Here is a 25615-nt window from a genome sequence, read left to right on the forward strand (position 1 = left end):
TTACTTCTACCATTATAATCATTCACTATTACTTATTTAGAAGCCGTGGTTCTTACAATAATCACTTTGCAATTAAGTGTTGCAGACCTTTTTGTGAGTTATATATTTAGTTATTATTGAGACTCATGTTGCAAACATGAGTTATAAAACTCCATTAAAAGGACAGTAAGCTGTACTGTGTATGGAGTAGTACAGGAAGTGAAAGAAAAACACAAATACAGAAAGAAGAACATCTATAGTTTCCCTCTTGGTCTACATTATCATCTACATCTGTATTTAAACGTAACTAAATCTGTTTAAATGAAAAACCTAAGTTCCCTCTGCTATTAAAAAATCTGATCTCTGTGTAACTAACTATGGAACATCATTAATGTTGTGATACAAAAAACGTTTTTCTCAGCTGCTTCAGTCCTTTTCAGGGCCTCTTAAGGAAATTAAGGCAGAGTAGTAAGTAGAAATGGTTGTGTATGTTTTTATGAGCAAGCTAGACAGATAATGTTTCTATTGTCTGCATGCTATCAAATATATTAGCATTGATTTGTAGCTGTGAGCCTGTTATGCTGCACGGATCTGTGGCTGAAGTGACACGATGTCCAGTGATGCCCTGCACATACAATATAGTCCCATTTTTTGTTTGCTCGGTGCAGCACTGTGCACACTTTAAAGTAAATATTGTTTTCCCTCACAATATATGCAAATGTAAGAAGTCTTTGTCTTTACAAATGGGAAACATGTGCTTTAAAAATCAGTGTCTTGGGATTATTCTGTTACATAATCCAGTAGAGCAGGCTTTCAGCCTCAGGGAAAAGTCGGACTTTAATAGACGTCATACGGGTCTCACAGCCTTTTGTAAGCAATCCTTTGCTAAGTGGCTGGTACTTTCTGTTAAAATGCTACCACCTTGTGGTGAAAGTTTTCATTCTCTTTTACAGACGTTTTTAAAAAAAAAAACATCTTAGATTTGTCTAAGAATAGTAACGTTTTTCATATCTACTACATTTCGAAATAAATAAAGAAATCATGCTTCTTTGCCAACACTGCTTTTTGCCAGTACCCTCGATCTTTAGATTGACTTCAGTGAAATTCAAATTGGGATTTTTAGTGGCTATTTTTAAGCTTTTAAGCTGCTACATGTTTTATTCACTATGAAAATAAAGAACTTTCGAGTCATTTGCACAGACATGTACTCGTGGTGCCCTTTCTAGTTTGCAGCTATTCTGTGTTAAACGTGTAAAATATAATTTAAAAAATATATATAAAAATTAGACACAATTTACATCATTTTAGAATTTCCTAAAGACAATTAAATGAATGGTTTTCTTAGTTCATGCACCAAATAATTATAAATCGTACACTAAATGATCCAGTATCCATGTAGATTTTTTTTAATCCTTGAATCTATCCATGTAAAATTTTTGTAAAAAATAAATAAATAAATAAATAAAATGTAAACCTTGAATCTTGTATATAAAGAGCAATATTTTTAATGACAACTCGCGCAATTACCAGTGCCATGCGGTGGCCCGAACTGGACCCTATGGGGGCCCACCGAATGGCACTGGGCCGTATGTTTGACACCCCTTGTCATAAAACCATAACGACAGAAAAGTAAGTTTAATTTGAGGGAGAGTCGGACAAAAGGCAGGGAGGAGAGACACGGCAGAGCGAGATGGACAAAGACAGACAGAGAGGAGGAGGAGGAGGAGGGACGCTGTCATCACGTACAGCCGCGGAGAGAAGGGAAGGGCGGGGGTGAGCCTCAGCCGGTGTCTGTCTGCAGCAGCGGCCATGCTGCCTGACTCGGTGCATCCCGGTCCACCGGTGTAGCCTTCCTCCTGCATCCCTGTATCCCAGGTCAGCGGACGGACCCGGAACAGCTCGGTTAGAGTGGTTCAGCCCGCCGGGAGCCCCCGGAGCAGACCGTAACCAGAGCACCGAGGAGGGGAAAGAGGAGAAACGCTCCATAGCAACAAACCGGTTCCACGGCATTATTGGTAGGTGCCTCCCTTTCAGTGTGCGTGTGTGTGTTTGAATGACGCTGTCAGCCAGCTTAGCAGTGTTAGGGCGGATAGATGGATAAAGTCAATTCTGTTATCAGATAGAGAGAGAGAGAGCACGGGTTTTATAAGCATTTCATCTGCAGGGTTTTATTTCTCATTGGGCTTAAGCTAAATCTAATAACACTGGAAATCGATGCAATTCTCCCACAGTGGCTGTGCAGCCAAATTTATGTCACACATTTGAACACATTGACTGTATGATGCCTATCAGTCCTGATGTGCATGTGCAATTTATCGTGGGGGGCGGGGTCTTAATGATCTTCAATAGAAGCTCGGGCCAGCTCCTTAAAGGTACTTTTTGTAAACGCACTGCAAAATGCAATAAAGACCATCACCACAAGGTGGCAGCATTTTTGCCAGAAAGTTTATGGGCAGTTGGAAATTCCACGGGTGCGTGCCTCTGACAGACCCTGCAAACATAGTGGACACAGTGCTAGAATTACCCCAGTCAACAGTGTTTGTGGCACAATGGCAAAAACTGCACTGTAGACCGACAGATGCTGATGTTTTCAGGTACTGTTGTGGACCAGTGACTCTTTCAGGACAAGGAATATTTATTTTATTATTGCATGAAGAAAACAAACACATGTATTCATTTTAAATATGGTTTTGGATTGATAGCTAATTTAAATGGTTGTGATCGAATGAAGCCCAGCAGGCTGTGAGTCTCAGATGTTGCCACAATATTCCATCCAAGACTTGATATCGAGGGAAAAAAAGGTTTAGTCAACTTGCTCGGGCAGCTTCAGGTTCTATCTTTTTCACAGATTGACATTACAGGTGTTTCAGGGGTGGAGCGTTTAGTGTTCATGCCTTAAAAAGCTTCAGGTCTTTTGTTTTTAAAATGTCTCCTCTGTCTGACTTCCTGCCCTCCGCATCTGCTCTGTGCATCCTGACATATGTGAACCAGGAATGAGTCCAAGATGAGCCAGTGTTTTCCCAGAGTTCTGTTCTACTATGTATTTAATCTTATATTGGTTTGTTGAAGGACGACCTCTCATTAATCTAATATTTCTATGTTTTTTGTTTAAAAACTCTCTGAGCTCTTCTAACTACCAAAGCAAGTCAGCTAAGAGAGAGTGACAAAACTGTGCAAATGTTAACTTGCATGATGCTTTTAGGTGTCATGTTTGACTCAGGGCAGTTTGGATGCCCACTGGATTTTTGGGGGTGGTTTGATGTGGTACTCTGTGAGATGACAACTCAGCCCTAAAAAATGTCAGTATCAGACATGACAGGAAAAGTCATAGCTGTTTCCTCACATGGTTTTTGGTGCTTTCTAAATAATTTAAAAATGTTGTAAAATCTAACTTTTAAAGTTTTTTTTAACACTGGTTTAATTTAATCAAAATTAAAAATTATTTTTGTTCATAAAATATTGAATAATTAAATAAAAGCAAACTATGTGCAAGCAATACCGACTCTTAATTACATGGTTTTATACAAAATGACCTTTTTAAAAATGAATTCCTGCTCTATGTCTGCACTGGTATAGAGTTGGAGGCTGTTCTCGAGATGATGGTGACTTCTGTCTTGTCAGTAAAACCATGTGATTGTCATTTCTTCTTTTTTTCCCCAGTGACGGAGGGATGGTGAGGACACTAGAAGAGAAATTGTGAATGAGACATAAATCCCAAATCAAGCAGGATTAGAGGGACTTCGAGGCACTGGCCCAGATCTAAACCTGGAGTCGATTGAACGGGTTGTCTAAGGTCTGTTCATTCAAAGTACTGAGTTCAAAGCCAGATCACTGACGTTACAGCTGCGTTCCTGACACTGCAGGTAGGTGACTGTGAGGACAGACAGATAATCAAGTGGAGGTTTAGCGTTGGTGGGAAAAATCTGTAATTCAAGGATCAGACTTGCCTTCACATTCACATTGAATTTGCTAAAAATAAGGTGAAACAAAAACCTTACAGTTACAACCCCAAACTTATTGACCAGTGGACATCACGGATTAGAGCATGAACATAATACATGATTTTTAAGGATTTTTAAATTGGATAAAGGATATTTTTGAGTTCTGACTTAAGCTGGATTTACATCAAAGTGACCTGATGTAGTTTTGGGGATTTCACCTGGATTATGAAGATTTCAGTTGATTTAAATGAACCATGACTGGTCTGATTGCCACAGTGCTGGTTCTTCGTTCAGGCCAACTGGACTACAAATCATCTTAGAAGTCTTAGGACTACAGCTGGTCTATGAGAATCTATCTACTGGAAGGAAGTCTCCAAGTTATAACACATTTTTTAGGGATTACTTATCACATTATCTATACGTGAGCAAGATCTGGACTACATAGCTTGGATAAACTTTTTCCTGCTGTTTGAAGGATGATTCTTTTCTAGCACGGATTTCGTTGAATGTTACTGGACTGTTATCCGCCATGTCTCTGAGTAAGACCCTCGAGTTGGAGCATTTTGACGAACGTGACAAGGTTCGGCGAGGACGCTCCACCCGGGCCAAGAGAGATGATTCCACCAGCAGTGCTGGTGGTGGAGGGTCTGGCCCGAGCTCCAGGGGCAGCAGCCTGGTCCCTAGTCCTGCTCACAGCGCCAACTGCAGCTACTACCGGACCCGCACCCTGCAGGCGCTCACCTCGGAGAAACGAGCCAAAAAGGTCCGGTTTTATCGCAACGGAGACCGGTACTTTAAGGGCCTGGTGTACGCTGTTTCTAGTGACCGGTTCAGATCGTACGACGCTCTGCTAATGGAGCTCACACGCTCGTTGGCGGATAACCTGCATCTGCCTCAAGGAGTGCGGGTGATCTACACTATAGATGGCAGCAAGAAGATCACCAGTATGGATGAGCTGGTGGAAGGTAAGACTGGCAGCTTGGTTTTCATTTTCTAACAACTTGTCAATCACAAACCTTTAGGCAATGAGCAAAAATGCCCAGCTGAGGTAGAAAATGTCACGCTTTAGTAGGCTATGGGTGCACACTTACTGTGGTTAGTACGAATATTTTAAGACTATTATCTGGATTGTGGTTAGGGCATTCTTTAATTTGATCCCTATTTACTCTGCCAATACTCATCAATAATGTCTTTGTCGAAAGCATCTGATCTCCTGGATCATTTGTCATCATAAAATTAGTCAAAATTGGTCTACAGCCTTTTCCATTCCTAGTTGACCACCTACACATTTGTTCCCTTTGTCAGATTTTTGATGTCAGGTGCTTTATATTAGCAGTGGTCTTGCTGACTATTGAATCTTTGTTTTGTCTGCAAATGTTGCATATCCTTAAAATAAATATACAGTAGTCATTTGTCACTGAGTCATAATTTTGTGCAGACTTCAGTTGATTACTCTCACCACAGATCAATCAAGTGGCCTGTCTTGTTTAAACTTCCTCATGTTTCCTTCCTCTCGGCTCCCTCTTGGCTTTTGTTATCCAAACATGCTTGAATTATTTATTTCTGTGTACATCAACAGCAGACTGATAAGTACATAATCAATACAGTAATACTCAAGGGTATATCGGTTTTAATATTCATTGGGGAAATAACCCAGGACCTGTCTGAGGTGTACAGCTGTTTCTGTATAAAAAGTATCATGTTGTCCACTACTGAATCGACCCCTGACACTATATATCCTGTAATTTGGTGAAGTTGTCCCTGTGTAGTTTTTATGCACATGCAGATTTACAGCAGTGTTAATCCTATTGAAGATTTTAAGCTGGAGACTCCAAGTAAAGCTTGTGATTAATAAATAAGTGCATATGTGTTGGTTAAATTTTGGTGGGAGCAATTTAAGGTACTTCGGTATCTTAGGGACGTATCCCATCATCTCTACCATAGATTTTGTCCATGGTGACACTGTATGTATGTGGGATAACTGAACCCACCAGTAAACGCATAGCTCATTAAAGTTGAAGCAAAGGAAAATTGTGTTTTTTAACATTTTATTGAAAATGATACCTTCCCACCATCTAGTCACACTCCTTTCTCTTTTAAACTGATATCCAGTTAATTGAAACTGCAGGCAGTGATGATTGGGATCACACACCTTTGATAGGTCTACCTGCTTCCTGTGGATATTTTAAGCCCAGGATGGATAACTGGCTGTTGCACACATACATCCATCAATTGTTTTGCCCAACGTGTGACATTACAGAACATCCAACAATTACAGTTGTGGGGTTTTTTGTTTGTTTGTTTTTTGCTGTTGCCAACAGACCGTTCAGGGAAAGCCCACCAGCTTCGTCATTTAGCATCACCAAGATGTTTAGATTGGACTGCCCATATATTATGTGAATAATTAGCTCAAAATCTTCAGTGGGATTAACATTGCAGTTTTTTGCCAATGTTTGACAAATGACTATTCTAAAGAATAATGCCTTGAAATGGAAAAACTTCAGCTTAGTGCAAATGCCGTAAAAATGGACTTCCTGTTGGGTTTCGTGCGGGCTATGTTATTGATATGCTATAATGGTGCTATAGACACAGAACAATTTTGAAACATCTTGTGTATAAAACCTTTTAACTATGTAAGTTTTTACCACTTTTGACAGAATTTTTCAAGCACTTTTTAACCCCTCAAAATTATTGTGACTTAATTACAGTAATAAAGATAATATCTAGAAGACCAAACTGAGCAGTTCCACTAATGCCTTCACATATTCAGTGCACAGTCATCTAATGACCCATCATTATGTGTTATATCCTGTCTCCAATATCCTCTTGTAAACTTCAAGTGTACTTTATCTTATAAAGAAGCATGTATCTCATAAATGCCCATAAGTCTTCCACATCTAAAATTTATACGCATGAACAATATTCCTGGATAATTTAACAGCAACTCTGAGGTCCACTCACTCTGCTCATCCTGTTGCCCTAAAGTCATTTAGTGAGAAACAGACCAGTGGCTGAGTAACATCACTTATCATCAATATTGATGAGTGACTGGTTTAATGTCCTCTGATGAGCGTTAGTGCCAGGAAGCTGTTCAGCCGGAGATCTACTAAAAGACAGATGCATCGCTCTTAAGCACTTAACAACGACAAACAGACCACAGCGGCTCAAAGCTGCGAGTGTGAAGTGGAAAAGTCATCGCTCACAACTTAACTGAGTATTCGAGCTGTAACAGAGGGGGAAACATGGATTATCTGATTAGCTGTGCTGGAAAGCAGCTAATGCACTGGGATGATTGATCTGAGTGTGTCCTGCTGAATGTCAAGATTATTGGTTTAGCATTTCAAAAGTACTGTGACAGAGATTTCAAATATCATAACCTTTCAGGTTTTTCTAGGCTTGGCATCAGCCATAACAATCAGCTCATATACATCATGTTTTATGGTTGTAATAAAATTATTATTATTTTTAATCCAAAGCATGTTTTAGAAAACCCAACTAAACCATTTCAGTGCTTGAGGAAGTCTGGTTTGCTTCATCATTAATGAATCACTAGGAAGTTTCTTTGAACTTTTTTAAAAATTTTCCCTATTTTTAACAATATAATCACACAAAAATGGTTTTAAGTGTTTAAACCTTCTTGATTTTAATCTTATTTGAATCCTTTTCCATTGCTTTTAAATTATAAGATTTTGTAAAGCACGTTGTTTTATTAAATCCTAATTAAAATGAAACAAAACAAAAAAGTCTAAAAATAATAGGGAAAAGGGGGCTCAAACCTCAGTCTCCTGGGTGAAGGTCTATTTTTTGTCTATAAAAAGCCACAAAGGTGCAATCTGTAGCTTTTTATAGACAAAAAAACCTTGAGTCAAGTGAATTTAATGGACACAATAAAAATAATAAAGACAATAGGTTCAGAAAAGTTTTCATTTTGAAACTAATGCTTAAAAAATTGTCACAAACTCCACAAATAAGCTGCAAATGTTTGTTAATTAATCAATGCGATAATTTCTTAACCTTAAAAGCTGAAATATTAAAAGTACCCTTCATTAAATTTCCCGTTTGTTGCGTCTTTACGTTAAACAGCTCCTGAACAGAGACTGTGCCGGTGTCTCAGCTCTAATGTCGTATCGACACACAGACGGTGCTTCTGCGTTTAGTCACTGAGGTATTTGAATAAATACCTGCAGAAATCCTGTCCATCTGGTTTGAATTGCAAAGTGAAAGCCTGCATGTGGAGAGACAAGGTCACACACACAATACCTGCAGAGAAAGAGTGTGTGTGTCAACATGTAATGGGGATGAAACAAAGGGAGGAAAATAGGGGCATTTTACTAGAGGCTTGCTGGCACAGATAAGCGTGTGTCTGATTTTAAAAGAGAGTGAAAGGTGTGCACGTTGGAAAGGTAGTGAGATAAAGACGAAGAGAGAGGGGAGCGTTAGGTGAGCCATTTTTAACCATATAAGGTAAAACAGGATATGTGGCTGGAGGCTGTTGTACATGTGATCAGCTGCAGTCTGCTGGAGCCTTAGTATAATTTATAATTTTATCTTATATTTAAAAACTCTTTATACAAACAGCCCAATGGATTTAACTGATGACAGATTTAAAGCTCAAATAAATTTAGGCACATGCACATTAGTCGCTAATCTAAGTAAGAGGATAATAAAGGAATTAAACTGTTTGTCATCATTGGTAGAACTTTATTGTTCATCCTTTTCTTTCTTTACATACATCAAAAACGGTGCCATAAAAGTTAAAATTGCCAAAGGGAACATCTATTTTAATAGTTTAGTTGTTTCTGATCAGCAAAATGTCAAATATTTTTTGTTTCTTGAATCTTAGGCATTTCCTTTTCATGCAGATGCTGATGAGGAAAAACATTAAAAACAAAAACAGCAGCTATGATCTATGGTGGCTCCAGCTCACAAATTTAACGATCTGCCACTAATGTCCTGGTGCCAGGCTCTACAGGACACCGTCAGAGTTGTCATGCAGTCCTGGACATGAAGGGTGTGATGTGTTTTGCAGGCACTATAAGCACAAGCAGTGAAGTGATGGCCACATCATGGATGCATATCTGTCCATTTTCTTCTGCTTATCCAGTTCTGGGTTGTGGGATGGGGTGAGAAGTTCGAGGCGGGGTGCATCGGGCTGTTGCAGGGCTAACACAGAGACTCACATTCAAACGCATGGTCAATTTGAAAATGATCAGTTTGCCTAAACCCCCCCCCCCAACTGATAATCTGAAAATGAAACCTTGGTCTATGTGAAATGATAACAGGTTCTTTTCCCCTTTAATGTGACAATGAGATCATTGATGTGGAAGAAAATTTTTAATTATAGTGTGTTTAAAAGTGTCTTTAAATAATAGGTTAGCCATAATTTGCCCCTAATAATATGATCATTTTCTAACCACTCCTGGCAGATTTTGGAGATCTCAACATGTTGAAGCTGTAGTTTAAAAACAAACCAACACACAATACAAAAAAAAAACCCCTTGAATTAAAAGGGTTTGAATGGTGGCGTTCTTAGGTTTCCACTGCTTATTTCCTGCTGGTTACTGACTGGGTTTCAGAGGCAGCAGTGTAAGCAGAGACCAGCCACCACCTTCGGCTCTTCTTGGGAGAGACACTGCAGCATTCCCAGGCCAGCTGAGATGAGAGACATAATCTCTCTGGCATGTCCTGGGTCTGCCCTGAAGCCTCCTGCCAGTAAGACTCCCAGGAAGCATCCCGGAGGCATTGTAGTGAGATGCCACCACCTCATCCAGCTCAGTCTGATGTGTAGTAATAGCAGCTCTACTCTTAGCCCCTCCCACCAGCCAAAAAAATTGCAAGAAATAGATTAAACTGTCTTTTTAATTAATTTGGGTTGCAAACTATAGCAATGTAATGTCTTTATTTTGTAGGGAACACTTTATGTAAATAAGGCTCTATTCATAGCTAGTACATCTGTTAAGGTAGTATAACTAATGCTAATATGACCACTAAGTGAAACAAGCTGTTTTTGAATAACAGCTTATGTGGAAACTAAACTGGATTATCAGTCTGACTTTACATTTTATTATCATACTCAGTCAGATCAATTGGAGCTGCGCTGCGATATGAAACACTGCATGCTCATCACTTCCATATTTCCTGCCTGGGTGCTTGAACGCTCTGACGAGTGACGAGCTGTTCAGTTTTCCAGCAGATCAGACAGAGTGAGAGGAGTGAATCTGACATCTGCTGTCACCTTCTCTTCATCCACTGTCACACACAAAGCTTGTATTACCGCGCTCTCGAATAAGCCTGTGACCCTGAACGCCCTCCTGTACATCACTCACTTATTTCACCTTTTAACTGCGTCCATGACAACAGCCAGCAGGTACAGATGACACAGCATAGCTTCCTGTATTCAAGGCTGCCTTTTAGGGCCAGTTCAGTTTGCTTAATGTTTCTATCAAAGCTGTTGCTTGAATATTGTTGCTTTGTTATGGTCACAATCTTTGTGATGATGGTCTATTAAAGAACCGATAACTTAATTTTTACTTGAAAGGATTAGTGCTATGCACAAAACTGCCAAGAACATGCAATAAAAATCCAAGTAAGGAAAAGACAGAAGGCAGCAAAATACTTCTGAGACACACAGAAATGAACTGCAAATATAAAAAAGTGGGCACAGGATGAAGAACAGGGCTGCGTTCCGGGTGAACAAAATGTAGCAGAAGGATTTTTTAAATATAATTTAAATGTGGTGAATTCAAAGCCTAAGGACTGCAGTCATGGCAGCTGATTAATCGTGCCTGCCTTTCTCCATGCTGCTGTTGATATTGCAAAGTGTACTTCAGGGCCCATTGCCCACTGCTACACTTTGTATGTAAGTAAAGGGCATTTGTAAAGTGCTTTTAATTGGCACAAAGTCGCAAACTGATGTACAATTAAAATAAAAAATACATTAGAAAATTAAAATACAGTTAATAGCTTTATTAACCCCGGTTAAAACACACAACAAAATAGAAATAGAAATTGCAATTAAGGTGCTAAAACAGCGTTTGTCTTTGGTGGCATTTGGTGTCCTTGAACACACATTTCATAAAAGCCTAATATTTAAGTTAACTATGTGAGATATTTAATGCTTTTTTTTTCAGTGTACGATATTGACCTTTAATGGTTTTTGGTTAATTTTAGTCAAAAGTTTCTCCTATAAAACCTTTGCAGTATTTGTTTTTAATGTAACTTTTCCTCCTCACACCCTGCCTTGCTGCTCAGGCGAGTGCTACGTTTGTGCCTCCAACGAGCCTTACCGGAAGGTCGACTACACCAAGATCTCCGTCCAAAGCTGGAAGCCCGGTGCCAGCACTGGGCCTGGAACAGCAAGGTCAAGTGGAGCCTCCACAGCATCCACAGGAGTGTCGACGACCGTCCCCAAAGATCGCCCCGAAAGTCGAGAGGGCAGAGAGAGCAAAGACTTCATCAAACCCAAGTTGGTGACGGTGATCCGCAGCGGCGTGAAGCCTCGAAAGGCAGTGAGGATTCTCCTGAACAAGAAGACGGCGCACTCCTTCGAACAGGTGCTGGCGGACATCACCGAGGCCATCAAGCTGGACTCTGGAGCAGTAAAGAAGCTCTACACGCTGGACGGGAAACAGGTTTGATAACTTTTGGTGTTCCTGTTTTGTTCTTTGCCACAAACATTGAAAAAGCTGCAACATGAAGCTACTTCATGGATTGATAAAGCAGCAAACATGGAGGCTTACACAGTATGTTCAGACTTTTAGCAGCTTCAGTGGAGAACACATCTGTCCTGCATAATCATAGACATATAAAGTACTCGTACTTAGAAATCCATGAACTAAAGAGAGCCTGCTCACTTCTTTTCAGTCCCACTTAAACCTAGAGGAAGCTCAGGAGGAAATCCTTAATGAGTGAAACACAAAGTAATGATTTACACCTGCCTCTAGACTGAAAAGTTCACTCCTGCATCCTGTGCCATCAATTATTAAGCTATTAAGTGCTTCTACAGTTCGATGTTAGTCTGATGGAGTCAATGCAGGTGTTTCAGATTCATCTTGTGTATGTACCAAAAGTGACATATATTTATACTCATTTAGCTCACTGTATTTTTGCCTTATAAGAGCCAGTTATTCATGAAAATTAGAAGAATAAAGCTGAAGATGATTTTTTGGGGGCACGGGAGTACAGGGAGAGAGAGTGAAGACACACATCAAAGGGATGGGATTCTGACTCAAACTCGGGCTGCTACATTTCAGACTTGCAGCATATGGTCACCGGCTGCCTCCATGAAAACACTTTTCACCCTGTGTCTAAGGCTGAACCCAGACACGCTGCTAGAAAGCTTATTCCCACTGGCGGTATCAACCCTGACCTAATGGCTACACGTTAGGCTATGTAGGAGCTTAGATCGTCTGATAAACAGACAACCTCACAGAATTCACCAACTCTTGGGTCGACAACTTGTTCTTCACCCAGAGTGGGCACTCCTCTGGGCACACCCTTTTCTGTCTGAGAACCATGGCTTTAGACTTTAAGGTGCTGATTTTTATCTGCGGTTCCCACTCACTTAAAAACTTCCCCTTTGGGAGCTGAAGGCAACAGAACTGCATCATCTGCAAAAAGCAGGGATGAGATCCTGAAACCACCAATCACAAAACTCTTATTAAAGCTAGAATCCATCAACATTTGTGCTTCCTACCACTAAAGCACTCATCATATGCTAATGCAGGCTATAGATACCGAAAGCCACTTACCATCATCTTTACTTAGAACTGCCATGAACTTGCATTAGAGTGACAACACATGGCTCATGCATTTCCCAGTTCAGGAGCAGGACATCTGTCGTCTCTAGCAGTGGAGAATTCTCCCACTGATTTCTATTCAGCATTCTTTAAGTGTCATATCTTCTCTTCTGAAGTTCTCTATTTTTTGGCAGCAATTTACGGTTTAATTAGAAAAAATGACAGCAACAAATGGACCTCAGCTAGGGTTGAACTAGACATACTGTGGGTAATGTTCACAGCCTGACTGTGACACACAGTTAAAGTAATTTCAGCCGTTTCGCTGAGCTCTAAACTGACGCACACTCAGACAACACAGGGCCAGTGAACGAGGGCTGACTGCGGAAATCAAATTACAGCACTTCATTATAAAATTACTCCAGGAATGTGTTTCATTTTGGGATTCATCATATATAAAAGAGTTCATTTAAGGTGCAATTTTCAGTGTAAAGTGTACGGGTGGTTAGCGTAGTCTCCTTGAAGTTTAAATCTGCACCCTCTGCTCTTTATAAGTACATGTGTTTGAAGCCCTGGAACTGCAGCAGTCAGCTGAAGTTAATTTGAACAGAGTCTGAATAGGAGCTGATCCTCCTCAAAATGCTTTTGTGAGCTCATATTGGGTTAAGGATTTAAACGCATCACACGGCAGGGTTATTTTTACCCCACACATGCACGCGCTCTGTCTTTGAAGTTACAGATAACTGTGACGCTGACAACGGAGAGCTGAAGAAAAGCAAAGACAGCATGTCGAGGCGCCGGTGTGACTGAAAGAAGCTTGTTGTAGTGAATGCAGCTCAGACTTGTACACACACACTTACACATAAGTCTACTGAGTTCACCCTCAGAAACACACACACAAGGCACAAAACTGTCTCCGTTTGTTAAGATGTAGCTGCACCATTGCCTTGGGAAAAATAAAAACACATTCTGCAGACGCTTCCTTCAAAATAAATGTATCCATTGCATCTGCCTCCTTAACAGTCTCATTGTTTTTACTTTAAACGCATTCCCCCAAGCAAAGTTTATATATGAACATTGACCTTTTTTAAAAGTTCATAAGAAGAACTAAAAAAAATTAATCTGATATCACACTTGAAAAGTTATAGTACGAAAAGATTATAAAAGACTTAAAGAGAAAATTAACCTATCCACAAACAGGATTCACCAATCAGCATTACCAATTTGATGAAACCCTAAAAAAACTTGGAATGAGTATTTTGTTTATCATTTATATTTGTTTTGCTGCCCTGGCACAAAACACGAATACATACTCGGACTTCTCTCTCCCCACCTACCTCCTCCAACTCTTCACCAACATAGCACGTTGGTTGGTACTGTCGAGTTCACATGTTCACCTCATATTCACATGGGCTCTCTCATAGCTTCCTCCAACAGTCCAATGGCAGACAGTTAGTGGTGTTAGGTTAATTTGTGATTTTAAATTGCTCATAGATGTGAGTGTAAATGGTCGTCTGTCTGTAAGAGGATAAAATAATGAGGATGATTTTTGTCAGTAATAGAAAATAGAAAATATATAAGATAGTGGAAATGCCCAACCCTGACTTGTAGCAGCAGGAACTTTTTATTTACACAATTCTTCAACCTCTTGAGTAACATGCTGGTGTTTTCTGCTGTATTTATACCGTATTTTATATCTGAAAATAAATGCAGCTGACTTCAACATCAACAGACAGACAGAAACAAAAAAAACCAAATAATAGTTTTGTGTAAATGAATGTTTTTATTTTGAAAGGCATGAATTGTAATGAGGGCTTTTATTCTCTTTCTGCCTCAGACTGCTTCATTTCATTTAGTCAGTCTCACAGGAACAAGGCGAGAGAGTGTGTGTGTGTGTGTGTGTGTGTGGTGTGTGTGTGTGTGTGTGTGTGTGTGTGTGTGTGTGTGTGTGTGTGTGTGTGTGTGTGTGTTGTGTGTGTGTGTGTGTGTGTGTGTGTGTGTGTGTGTGTTGCGTGCGTGCGTGCGTGTGTGTGTGCGTCCTTGCCCTGTTCCTTCAGTTTGTGCAGCCTCTTTAAAGAGTGGGACAGAAATCCCGTTTCACATACACACATTCACATACTTTGACATTGCAGTGTGGTTACCGTAGCAACCAGCTATCTAGGAACAGCCCCTTGCTACAGACACACACAGAATGTTCAGTCCAGTTCCGGAACCGTTAGGGGGAGTGTGGTCCCCATGGCAACCGTACAGCATTGAAATGACTTTGTATCAGTTGCTGTCTGAGTGTGGAAAGCAGCTTAACAGTGAAGAAATTAGTCTAATGTATTGGTTTGGCTCATATTAAGTTATTTCATCTGTATATTGTCAGTGTACACTGGTGACTGATAAGAATACATACAAATAAGTCATGAGTGGAAAAAGTAACATGGAATACTAATGAATGAATGAAATGCGTGACACGTGCTCGAGAGTGGTCCACCAGAAACTGGCTGCTAGGGTAACCTGGTAATTGCAGGCGTCGTCTGATATCCTATTTTTGTAGATGTCTCATGGTAATCATAATCAATATTGGTCCAGCTTCAACATTACAAGTGACCAATGACACTGTTGTGATATCATAGTTTTGTGATGTGGAAACTCTGACCCCAGAACTAACCCCGTCCCTGACCTCAGCCTAACACAAATAGAGTAGAGATGTGCAGTTTTCTTCCACATCACACAACAGTGTAATTGGTCACTTGCATTGTTGAACCTGAAGAAACACCAAGGTTTTGTGTTTTAGATTTTTGTCCTCTTCACACCAGCATTAGAAGCTATGACCGGAGACCACGAAACCATGAGTATAAGCTAATTCTCAATACTTGATTATTTGCCTTTTTCACTAAACCAATCATTTGTGCAGTCGGTCAATAGCGAGCCATTTTGAGAGCACGGACCAGAGTCTGAAATGGAGGAAGCTCCACTGTAGGAGGAAAATAACTTGTCTATACCACAGAGGAATCCTTCACAGTGCCGAGTCGGGACTTAATGATTTAATGTGACTAATGAATAAACTGGGACAACTTAAAGAGCTAATTAGCTAAAATCAAATTTGTTTGTAGTCACTCTGAAAGGCTCTGTGGGTTGATTAAAATCTAGCAATCACTTGCGTCAAAAACTGGGATGTGAGTGGATCTTTTCATATTCATATTCCAACCAGCCCTGTGAGCAGTCTCAGCGTTTGTGTGAGGAAACAGGGATGAATTTCACTTTGATGACTGAGCCTTAACTGTAAACCTCTCATCTTTTATACCTGTTCCTATACCTTTGTTCATCCTTCATTTCTGCATCTTTTCTTCTCCCACTCTTTGTTCTCTTGCTCCTCCCTCTCTCTGAATCTCGGACAGTTTGATGTGCAATTTCTATTTAATCCTCAAAACAGTTCCTTACACAGCACATTGTGCCTGTGTGTGTGTGTGTGTGTGTGTGTGTGTGTGTGTGTGTGTGTGTGTGTGTCAGAGCCCATTGAAGCGTTGCCAGCTGTAAACATGATTCAAAATTTCCCATCTGTCATCTGCTCTGTTGCTCTCTCACAGACACACACATGCACACATGTCTGGTGTTGCTACACACACACACACACACACACACACGCACACACACTCTGAACACACATATGCCGCTGCAGCTTTTCCTAAAATCTGATGAATCACAGCATGTGCTTCTCTTTGTGTATGCAGCTGACCTGTTTGCAGGATTTTTTCGGGGATGACGATGTGTTTATGGCCTGCGGTCCAGAGAAGTTTCGCTACGCTCAGGACGACTTTGTGCTCACACACAGCGGCAAAACACCGGCCTTTGTGAATGGTAACACAGACGCACACCCATCTTTGTATTGTTTGTGGAGTGTTTTTCTGTTTTTTGTTAGCAAACAACAAATTATTTGAATCGTAAAAAGAAAAACAAAGACTCACAAAATTGGGGGAGGGTTTATTCAGCTGTATTTACATGTGCAAATACAAATATGAAAAACATCAAAAGCCTGCTCATAACACAATCCTGTTAACCACTGAGAGAATGTGTAGCTCTCAGTTTTACACGACCCTTTTCTCTCTTTCCAGAGTGCAGGACCAAGGTCTCTCGCTCATCTGCCCCTCAGAAAACAACCAAGACCCCCAGCAGCTCCGGCTTCTCCTCCTCTAGGACTCTACCCAAAGGTCCGCCCAGGACAAAGTCACCTGGTCCAGGTATGAAGCAATAAGAAAACCGCCGCTAATAACTATCAGTAGAAAGATATAACAAGAAATTTTTGTCAGGTTGATGTCACAAAAAGTACATACACAGTTCTTCTATCATCTAAGTGTTGCTAAAAGTCCTTGTTCCTCAGCCTTGGGCATCTGAACTATAACCCTTTATTCACATAGTGCTCTCTCACTCAAATTAAAATTTGCACCGAAATTATTATTATTTTTTTTTAACAACTCATATAAGCAGCCAGTGTTTTCTACACATATGGTAACAGCTTACGTAGTAAAAATAATGTATCTTTAGACAAAACACAAACGCAAAACACATCACTTGTTCCTGCCTCTTTACTCGAATCTCTGAAAAATCTCAGACACTTTAAAAGAAATTTAAATAACATTTTTGCACCAACAAAGTGATTCCTAAAGAGCTGTTAGCCAAAAAAACTTATTGCCATATGTCATCTCGCAGTGCAGCGTGTCCTCAAAAAGCACTTTTCCACTCATAGCGCTTTGTGTAACATGCCATGGAGGAGCAAAGGAAAAAAACGTAACAAAAAAGCAAAGATCTGATTAACAGTAAATTCATATTTCAGTGCAAAATATTCAGCAAAATATAAATACATTAGCGGTGAAATTTGCACAGCAGACTGTGTGCCAGCTCTTGGTGCAGTGTCAGCACCCACAATTGGGCAAAGCATGTGTGGTAATTGATTTCTGCTGCTTTTTAGCGAAGCGATTTAATGCATCTGTGGTAGGTAAAAGTCTTATTTAGTGTTGATAGTCACACAGAGATATCACTGGAAGACTCACATGGCCTATCCCTGGTTTAAAGGGATTTAGATTAGTATTGCAATAGGTTCAGTTAGTTACATCAAGGGCTACAAAGCAAGATCGTTTCATAATATTTTCACAAACTGGTTAAACTGGTAAACAGCTGTCCCTGTTTACATGGAATAATGAACATCTGTCAGTGTTCTCTGAGTAGAATTGTGGGCATTTTTTCACAAGGGACCAGGTTTAAATTGCAGAAAATGGGCACTCAAGTAAGAATGAAGTACATGAATAATTTCTTAGCACACTTAACCATCTGTTTCTTCCACCACATACTTCTTCATCACTGTCTTCAAACTCATGCAGGTATGTGTATACAATTATTTTGACCAATCAGATCACTTCCTTCTTGCTTTCAGCTAATGAGACCTCTGGAAAATCATCCAGGTCCAGCCCATCCCCCACCAGCCCCGGGACTCGACGCAGCCTCAAGGTCACAATGATCAGATGATTGATGGATTGTTTCTATTTGTAATTGTTGTTTGCAATGAAAATGTCTAATGGTTCATCCTTACATTTGTCTTCAGATCTCACCTCGTCGTGCTTCCTCCACTGATGTAAACGGAGAGGCCGAACAGCCAGATGACGCTGCAGAAGGTGAAGGTGAAGGTGTGTGTTTATCTTTTAATCAAGTCTGCAGTTTGTGAGTGTAATATCTGAAGTCAGTGACCGTGAAATGTGAACTTCTTGGTAACAGATGCAACTTTACAAAAAAAGCTCCTACATGACACAGAAGTTGAGTGAGTTTGATGGCTGTTTGAAAGACCTGAGAGGCTATAGGCTGAATATCAAAGTGAATTATTTAAAAACAGCTTCTTGATAAAAGTACACATGGTGGCTGAGAACCTCACTGTGTGCCCAGTGCCAGGCTGAAAGCATTGAGCCTCTGGCATCAGTGCATGCTCCCTGGCTTGCACTCTGAGGGTCGCACAAGTGCTTGAAAGTCAAAAGACCAAATAAAAACTCAGAGAAAAGGCTCAGTGGCTTAGGAGGGGGTAAGGATGACAGCACATCTGTGGCTCTGTGGGTTTGAAAGCAGATTTTCTGAGGTGATGCTTTGAAGGAAGTTGTCAAACTCTGAAACTTTCAGGTTAACTCAGAGGTTGTGTGTTCAGACTTTAGGAAGTCAGTGACATTTGAAAAGTCTTCTTTTCACAGTGAACGGCAATCGAACAGTTTCTTCCTCAACCATCAACGAGAAGTACAAGGTTGGAAAGGTGATCGGAGACGGAAACTTTGCTGTGGTGAAGGAGTGCGTGGAGAGGTAAATAACCATCACATAACTCAGTGAATGCACCTGCTGTTTGTAAACTGATATACTTAATCACACTGAGAAAAGTCAAAAACTAGAAGGGGTAGGTGAAGTTTATATGCAAAAAATGCCTCATGTTAGCCCTTTGCTAGATAGTTGCCAGGTAACATGATGTTGTTACGACATATCATGCATAATTCAAGTTTTGTAGATATAAATTAGATGTTATTATTAAAACGTTGCAATGCTTTTATAAGTTATAAGGTGTTATATGTCCAGAAATGCTAAATGTTTGCTAGGCAACATGATGTGATATACATAAGAACCTCAAGGGACCGAAGATATACCTGTGTGCCAAGGTTGGCTGCTGAACTTCTGATGGTCTCGGAGAAGTTTGTGGTCAAAGAAACAAACACAGACAGATTTTGTGTATTATTCTCAGGCTCAGTGTGGCCCTCTGAGTGCAGTAGCTCAACATTGGGATTCAGGAGGTGTGTGAATCTGTAATATTTTATCTTTGTTTGACTGACAGGTCAACAGGACAGGAGTATGCTCTGAAGATCATAGACAAAGCTCGTTGCTGTGGGAAGGTAAGACTCACTGATCTCTGACTAATCCTGAGTTTATGTAAAGTCCTCTGAAATGATGACGACACCAAACCTCTGTGTGTGTAAACAGGAGCACCTGATAGAAAATGAAGTGGCGGTCCTGAGGAGGGTTCGACATCCGAGCATCATCCAGTTAATCGAGGTGGACGAAACGCCCACTCAGCTGTTCCTGGTCATGGAGCTCGTCAAGGTTTCGCCTCTTCTTCCTGTTTTCTCCAGAAAGTGTTATTACATTGGGAACTTTCAGCTGCTTATTGAAGCAAAAACTATGAACTGAATGTTTTTCAGGTTTCAGCTTCTGTTGCTGCCTCTGTTTTTCATGTAGAAAAATAAAGAAACCGAAGAACTTTTCAATCACCACAAAAGTTGCTAACACTCCAGTGCTCTTATTCTTTTTATGAAACACAACAAATGTATTATTTTCATGCCTTTGTCTGTTCAGGGCGGAGATCTGTTCGACGCCATCACTTCCTCTACAAAGTACAGCGAGCGAGACGCCAGCGCCATGGTGTTCAACCTGGCCGGAGCCATCAAGTACCTGCACCGAATGAACATCGTACACCGAGACATCAAACCAGAGAACCTGCTGGTACGAACATGCACACATCGTGTTCACAATACTTGAATTTTATTTTGCAGTTACGTTTTTTAGATTCAGAAAAGATGGAAGAAACAATTGTGAAGCTTTTATTTTAACAGTTTCTTGAATTTTAAATCATATAAACTGTAGTCTACAAAACACCTTCATTGATTTTACATTACAATTTAATTGTTTTTGGGGCGATCGTGGCTCAAGAGTTGGGAGTTCGCCTTGTAATCGGAAGGTTGCCGGTTCGAGCCCCGGCTTGGACAGTCTCGGTCGTTGTGTCCTTGGGCAAGACACTTCACCCGTTGCCTACTGGTGGTGGTCAGAGGGCCCGGTGGCGCCAGTGTCCGGCAGCCTCGCCTCTGTCAGTGCGCCCCAGGGTGGCTGTGGCTACAATGTAGCTTGCCATCACCAGTGTGTGAATGTGTGTGTGAATGGGTGGATGACTGGATGTGTAAAGCGCTTTGGGGTCCTTAGGGACTAGTAAAGCGCTATATAAATACAGGCCATTTACCATTAAAAATGATTACCTAACGTAAGTAAGGCAAACTTTAACTTAAGAACAGTGTAAGTTCATGACACGTTTTAATGAGTAATTTTTTACTTTTTTGAATACTTTGAACATAAATTGAAGGTAATATATAGTGTATACCTTGTAAGTAATTTATTTACAATACTTCTTTTAGGTCATTCTTTAAAAAAAAGCTGTATTGTTTTAACTATAGGTTGATGATTTTCCCACTCGTGGGACTAATAAAGGTATCTTATACTTATATATTATGCAGAGTAATTATTACTTCTGTTGACTTCCTGATTTATTTGGAAACATGATTATCAGGTTCGTAAAATAAGCCTGTGGAGCTGTTTACCTCCTCTGATTGCAGTCTTTGTGTACACCTTGGGAAGATTTCATGTATTTGTATCCCGCAGGTTTGTGAATATCCAGATGGCACTAAGTCATTGAAGCTGGGGGATTTTGGTTTGGCGACAGTGGTGGAAGGACCACTGTACACTGTTTGTGGCACGCCGACATACGTCGCCCCGGAGATCATCGCTGAGACCGGGTAAGGGAGGTCACAAAACCCCAAATTTATGCTAATCTCCTTTTCTGAAGTCGATTGGGACAGATGGTTGAAAGCAGGAATATTAGATTGTTAGGTCTGCAGAAAAATACTGCAAATTAAGCTGTGCACATGAAGAGCACATTTAAAGACCTGTTTTCTGTCTCATTTCTACAGCTGCATTCATAAAAAATGTAAAATAGCAGATCCAAATAATAAATAACCAATTTAAAATTGTCAGTACAGACTTGGTCAAAGGCTGGCTCTTGATACAATGCAATATGTTATTTGCTTAGCAGAATAAAATAAACTAAAATAAATGCCTCTAAAACCCATTAATCTGTCATCTTCATTCAAAAGTTGTGCATTACTTTTTTTCCAACTGTTTTATAAAACAGTAAATTTGAAAATACACAGGGTGACAACATTATTTTTTAGCAATTAATCACTTTGATTAAAGAGTTTGAACATACTGGTGGAGTAACCATTATAGAAATGTAAAAATTAATTACAAATACTGTGAATTTAGGGCAGCTGTGACATATACCTTACATTTGGTGGTGGTCTGAATAAATGTAATATATTTGGTGGCTTTATATATATGTACATTACATATGATGCATTGTTGTCTGATTCCAAAGCTTTAATTTTAAATGGATAATGAATGAATTAAATGAATGAAAAAACTTCAATTTAAAAGAATTATTCAAATGAAAAGACCAAAATTTCACTTTATTAAAATATATATGAATGTTAAATAAATATAAATATTTAAATTTAGTGACAGTTAATGTAATAAGTCTTTGAAAAAAATTGACCTCCAGAATAATTGCTTTGTATCCTGTTGCTATAAAAAAAAATATTGTTGTTTACAACATGTAGTATAACTTAAGTCAGAAATGTATCAATATATATTTCTTTTATTTTTTGCTTGTAAAGAAAGAAACTTCTTACCTTTTCTTATAAACGTTTATTTATAGTTGACCGTCTCTTATATTACACTGTTTTGTTTGTGTATGTGTGCAGTTATGGTCTAAAGGTGGACATCTGGGCAGCAGGCGTGATCACCTACATCCTGCTGTGTGGATTTCCTCCTTTCAGAAGGTGAGTTAGCATAAAGTTGTTGTTTATCCAGTCGTGCATGTGTTAATTGTTTCATTTGTTGTATTAACGCAGTCTTGTCTTTTGTATTGCTTTGGTATCATGTGACCTACCATCATTTTGGTTACGTTAATAAACAGCTTTTCCTGATTCTTGCTCTTCCTCAGTGAGAATAATATTCAGGAGGAGCTGTTTGATCAGATCCTCAGAGGGAAGCTGGAGTTTCCGTCTCCAGACTGGGACACCATCAGTCTTCCAGCAAAGGTACCAGTCATGAAGTTTGCAAACAGTAAATACATTGTTTGGTATCCGACATCAGCTCAAGAACAAACATGATTATCTTGTGGCTTCACCATTGACTAAAGCCCTGCATTTTGCTAAGATGGTTTCTGAGTTAATGTTTTTCCAGTTTTTATGAAGTTTCAGTGGTTTGATCTCTTATTTAGTGGGTTTAGGAAGCACAAAACTGAATTTTAACCATCTCAAAATTAGAGGCTATTCAGCAGGACAAAGTGAAAAGAGAAACCATATAAAGCAAAGGCACATAGCATGAAATACAGCAGTGTGACCTAGTAAGCAGCACATTGGTACGGTGTACTGCAGACTGGTAACTGTTGCATGATCTGGTCCTCAGATGCTGATAAGTCAGATGCTGCAAGTGAATGTGGATGCCCGTTTCACTGCCGAGGAGGTCCTGTCGCACCCCTGGGTGACGGTAAGGGCACTCAGACATGTAATCTCATCAATACTGCAATAATACAGTAATTAACTTGGTGGTCATCGATACTCAATGCTTATTTTCATTTTCATAGTAAAATATGGTGTGTTTGTCTAGGATGAGGCTCCTATAGAATCCAACACTGTGAGCAGCGCTGAAGAGCAGAACAGTGGAGACGCACTGGAAACAGAGGAACCAGAGGAACCAGAAGAATCCCCAATACTTGAAACCAAGCAAGTTCCCTCACCTCTGGTCTAAAACACATCCCCCTTATTGAATGGAAGAACAGAACAGTCTTTGTTTGGTCCACTGGAAACCCAGAAAGTTTCTTTATATCTGAACGTCTCATTAATTCCCAGACCAGATCGGTTCCCTTTAATCTGGTCTAGAACCTGTTACATGACATCATGTCACCTTAGTTAAATGAGTTTTAACTTCTAGAAGCCAACAACTCTGCTTTGAATTCTAGCTTTCTCACGTTTCCATTTAAAACCAAACCAATCACTTCCTCTTGGCTTTTATTTAATTTCATCTTCAGGAAACTGAACAGAACATATCGGACTTGAAGAAGTTTCTACACCTCTTTCTCTTGGACATGTTCATTCTTCTAAAGACCGAAAAGAGGTCCCACCATTTAAAACCAACCTAGTTCAATCTACTTGACATGAAACCAGTCCCATCATGCTTTGTGAAACAAAATGATTTGGTTCAATTTTCTTCCACAAATATTCCCATTTTGGTTGTGAAGTATAAAACAATTTCCCTCTCTTGTGATGTGGAATTTATCCAATTTCTCCCTTTGCAAGTCAGTAAGTCCTGTCAGTCACCCCTCATCTGCTTGAATCGAACACAATACTATACATTCTTTAATCAGAAATGTGATTGAAGCCCATTACAGCCACTGGCAACCAACCAAGATCCCTCACTGATCTTTAATTTATTTATTTATAATCTTTACTTTGCTAATTAGAAAGCAAACATTAGTCTGGAAACCCAACAAGTTCCTTAAATATGGTCTCTCTGGCTCACCTGGCCAAGAACCGAAAAAAGTAAATTGAATGTGATTTAAAGTATGTTCAGTTTAATCTTCTTCATCAAAATACATTCTCTCTAATCTACCCCAAACATATCACCAACAAACAGGTTCTCTCAGGTCTAGAACATATCCCCTATCGGGTCATGGAGACATTCTTTATTCACCAAGTGGAATCCAAAAAGTCCAGTCAAGAATGCAGATTGTTTTATATAAATTGACTGAAGAAAGGAAAGGAGGAGGAGGAGGAGGAGGACTGGAAAACAAGCAAATGTGGCCCATCCTATACCATCTGGAAAACCAAATATGTAAGTTAGTGGAAATAATAAGTTTCCTTAGATCAAGTGAAAACCCAACACTTCCCTTCTTACATGATTTAGAATACAACCTGTGTCATCTCAAACCAACCAAGTAAGTGTCCCCAAACTTAGTGTCTAGAACAGTTGTTCACTATTTTGATTTGCTGGAAGCAGTCGTGTTCCCTTACTTTTACTCTGGAGTCATTTTGCTTCCCTTGGTTGGATGGATGTACTGTTTGGGGTTTTTTTTGTATGTTTTTTCTTCTTTATTTCTACTGGAAGCTGCACAAGTCTGCAACAATGGGAGTTTGTTGCACAAACCAGTTTCTCTACTATTTGTCTATCCTGTGAACACCATCCCACCTTTGGTCTGTGCCATTAAAACTACTGAAGACTTTTACAAGACACGTCTCTGCTGCTGATGAGCTCTATTAGAATGCTATTAAATGCCCATTTTGTTGTGAGACACAATGCCCGGCTACTTGAAGGACGCACACTATATCGATGTCGGGACACCATGAAGGTGCTATTCAACTCATCTTGTTTTATGATCCAGAGTCTGATTGGACTGTATTACCATTTCTTGTAAATGGCTCTTACCTCTTATCTGAATGACACTGGAAAAACTGATTGGACGGCTGTAAAAAGGCGTCAACCACTTTCATTAAGATATGAACACCTGACTCATTTTCAAATGCTCTCTCTGGTTTAGAGGTTATCGTTTCTGTAGTCCCTGCTGCTAGGCAACCAGGATGTCTTCCATTTATTCCGGGAAACGTCGCATTTCTTCTGCCTTTGCCCTCCAGCCCTCCTTCTGCTGGTCCGAAGGACGTCTCTCATTTCTTCTACTTGCACCTGCAAACTGGGGAGGTGATTGAGTACTGTGCCTGTATACACTGATGGTTAATTGCTTTCTCTTACAAGTTAAAGTCCCTAGAAGTTTGATATTTATGATAGCCACATATGAAGGCTCGTTGTGTTTGCTTTGGTTTTGAAGCACTCAGAATTTGTCTGGATTTTGGGAAATTGACTTTTCCTACTGCGAGATACTGGCAAATCTAAACATAGGATACTTCATCAGCTGGAAAAAGACTGGGGGAAAAAAAGAAAAAATTCTCTGTCCAAAGTTCACATTTTGCGAGTGTATTCTGTATGGAATCTTACGTTAATGCATGTACACCAAGTTTGTGTGTAGATTAAACAAATGAAAATTTACACACAAACATTGAGGTTTATAGTATAACC

The 25615-nt window shown here is 39.8% G+C and overlaps 1 protein-coding gene across 3 annotated transcripts; it reads left to right on the top strand.

Annotated features, from left to right (window-relative positions):
• The first annotated feature begins 1543 nt into the window (after positions 1–1543).
• On the top strand, positions 1544–24255 carry LOC102306510 (serine/threonine-protein kinase DCLK2). 3 transcript variants are annotated; one of them, XM_014330849.2, is made up of 16 exons: positions 1544–1994; positions 3640–4885; positions 11172–11551; positions 16375–16501; positions 16756–16881; positions 18072–18145; positions 18240–18321; positions 18871–18976; positions 19497–19554; positions 19643–19762; positions 20015–20161; positions 21089–21222; positions 22246–22323; positions 22488–22584; positions 22955–23035; positions 23156–24255. In XM_014330849.2, exons 2-16 carry the CDS (start codon positions 4450–4452, stop codon positions 23294–23296), a joined length of 2187 nt encoding a protein of 728 aa, XP_014186335.1. In that variant the 5' UTR covers positions 1544–1994; positions 3640–4449; the 3' UTR covers positions 23297–24255. The 3 variants fall into 3 exon arrangements, with proteins under 3 accessions (XP_014186335.1, XP_042072438.1, XP_005951754.1); XM_042216504.1 differs by having other exon boundaries at positions 18240–18309; XM_005951692.2 differs by having other exon boundaries at positions 1545–1994; positions 18240–18315.
• Positions 24256–25615: the final 1360 nt, after the last annotated feature.

The sequence above is a fragment of the Haplochromis burtoni genome, unplaced genomic scaffold (genome assembly GCF_018398535.1).
Source record: "Haplochromis burtoni strain Fernald_Lab_line unplaced genomic scaffold, NCSU_Asbu1 Contig_1086, whole genome shotgun sequence".
Lineage (NCBI taxonomy): Eukaryota > Metazoa > Chordata > Actinopteri > Cichliformes > Cichlidae > Haplochromis > Haplochromis burtoni.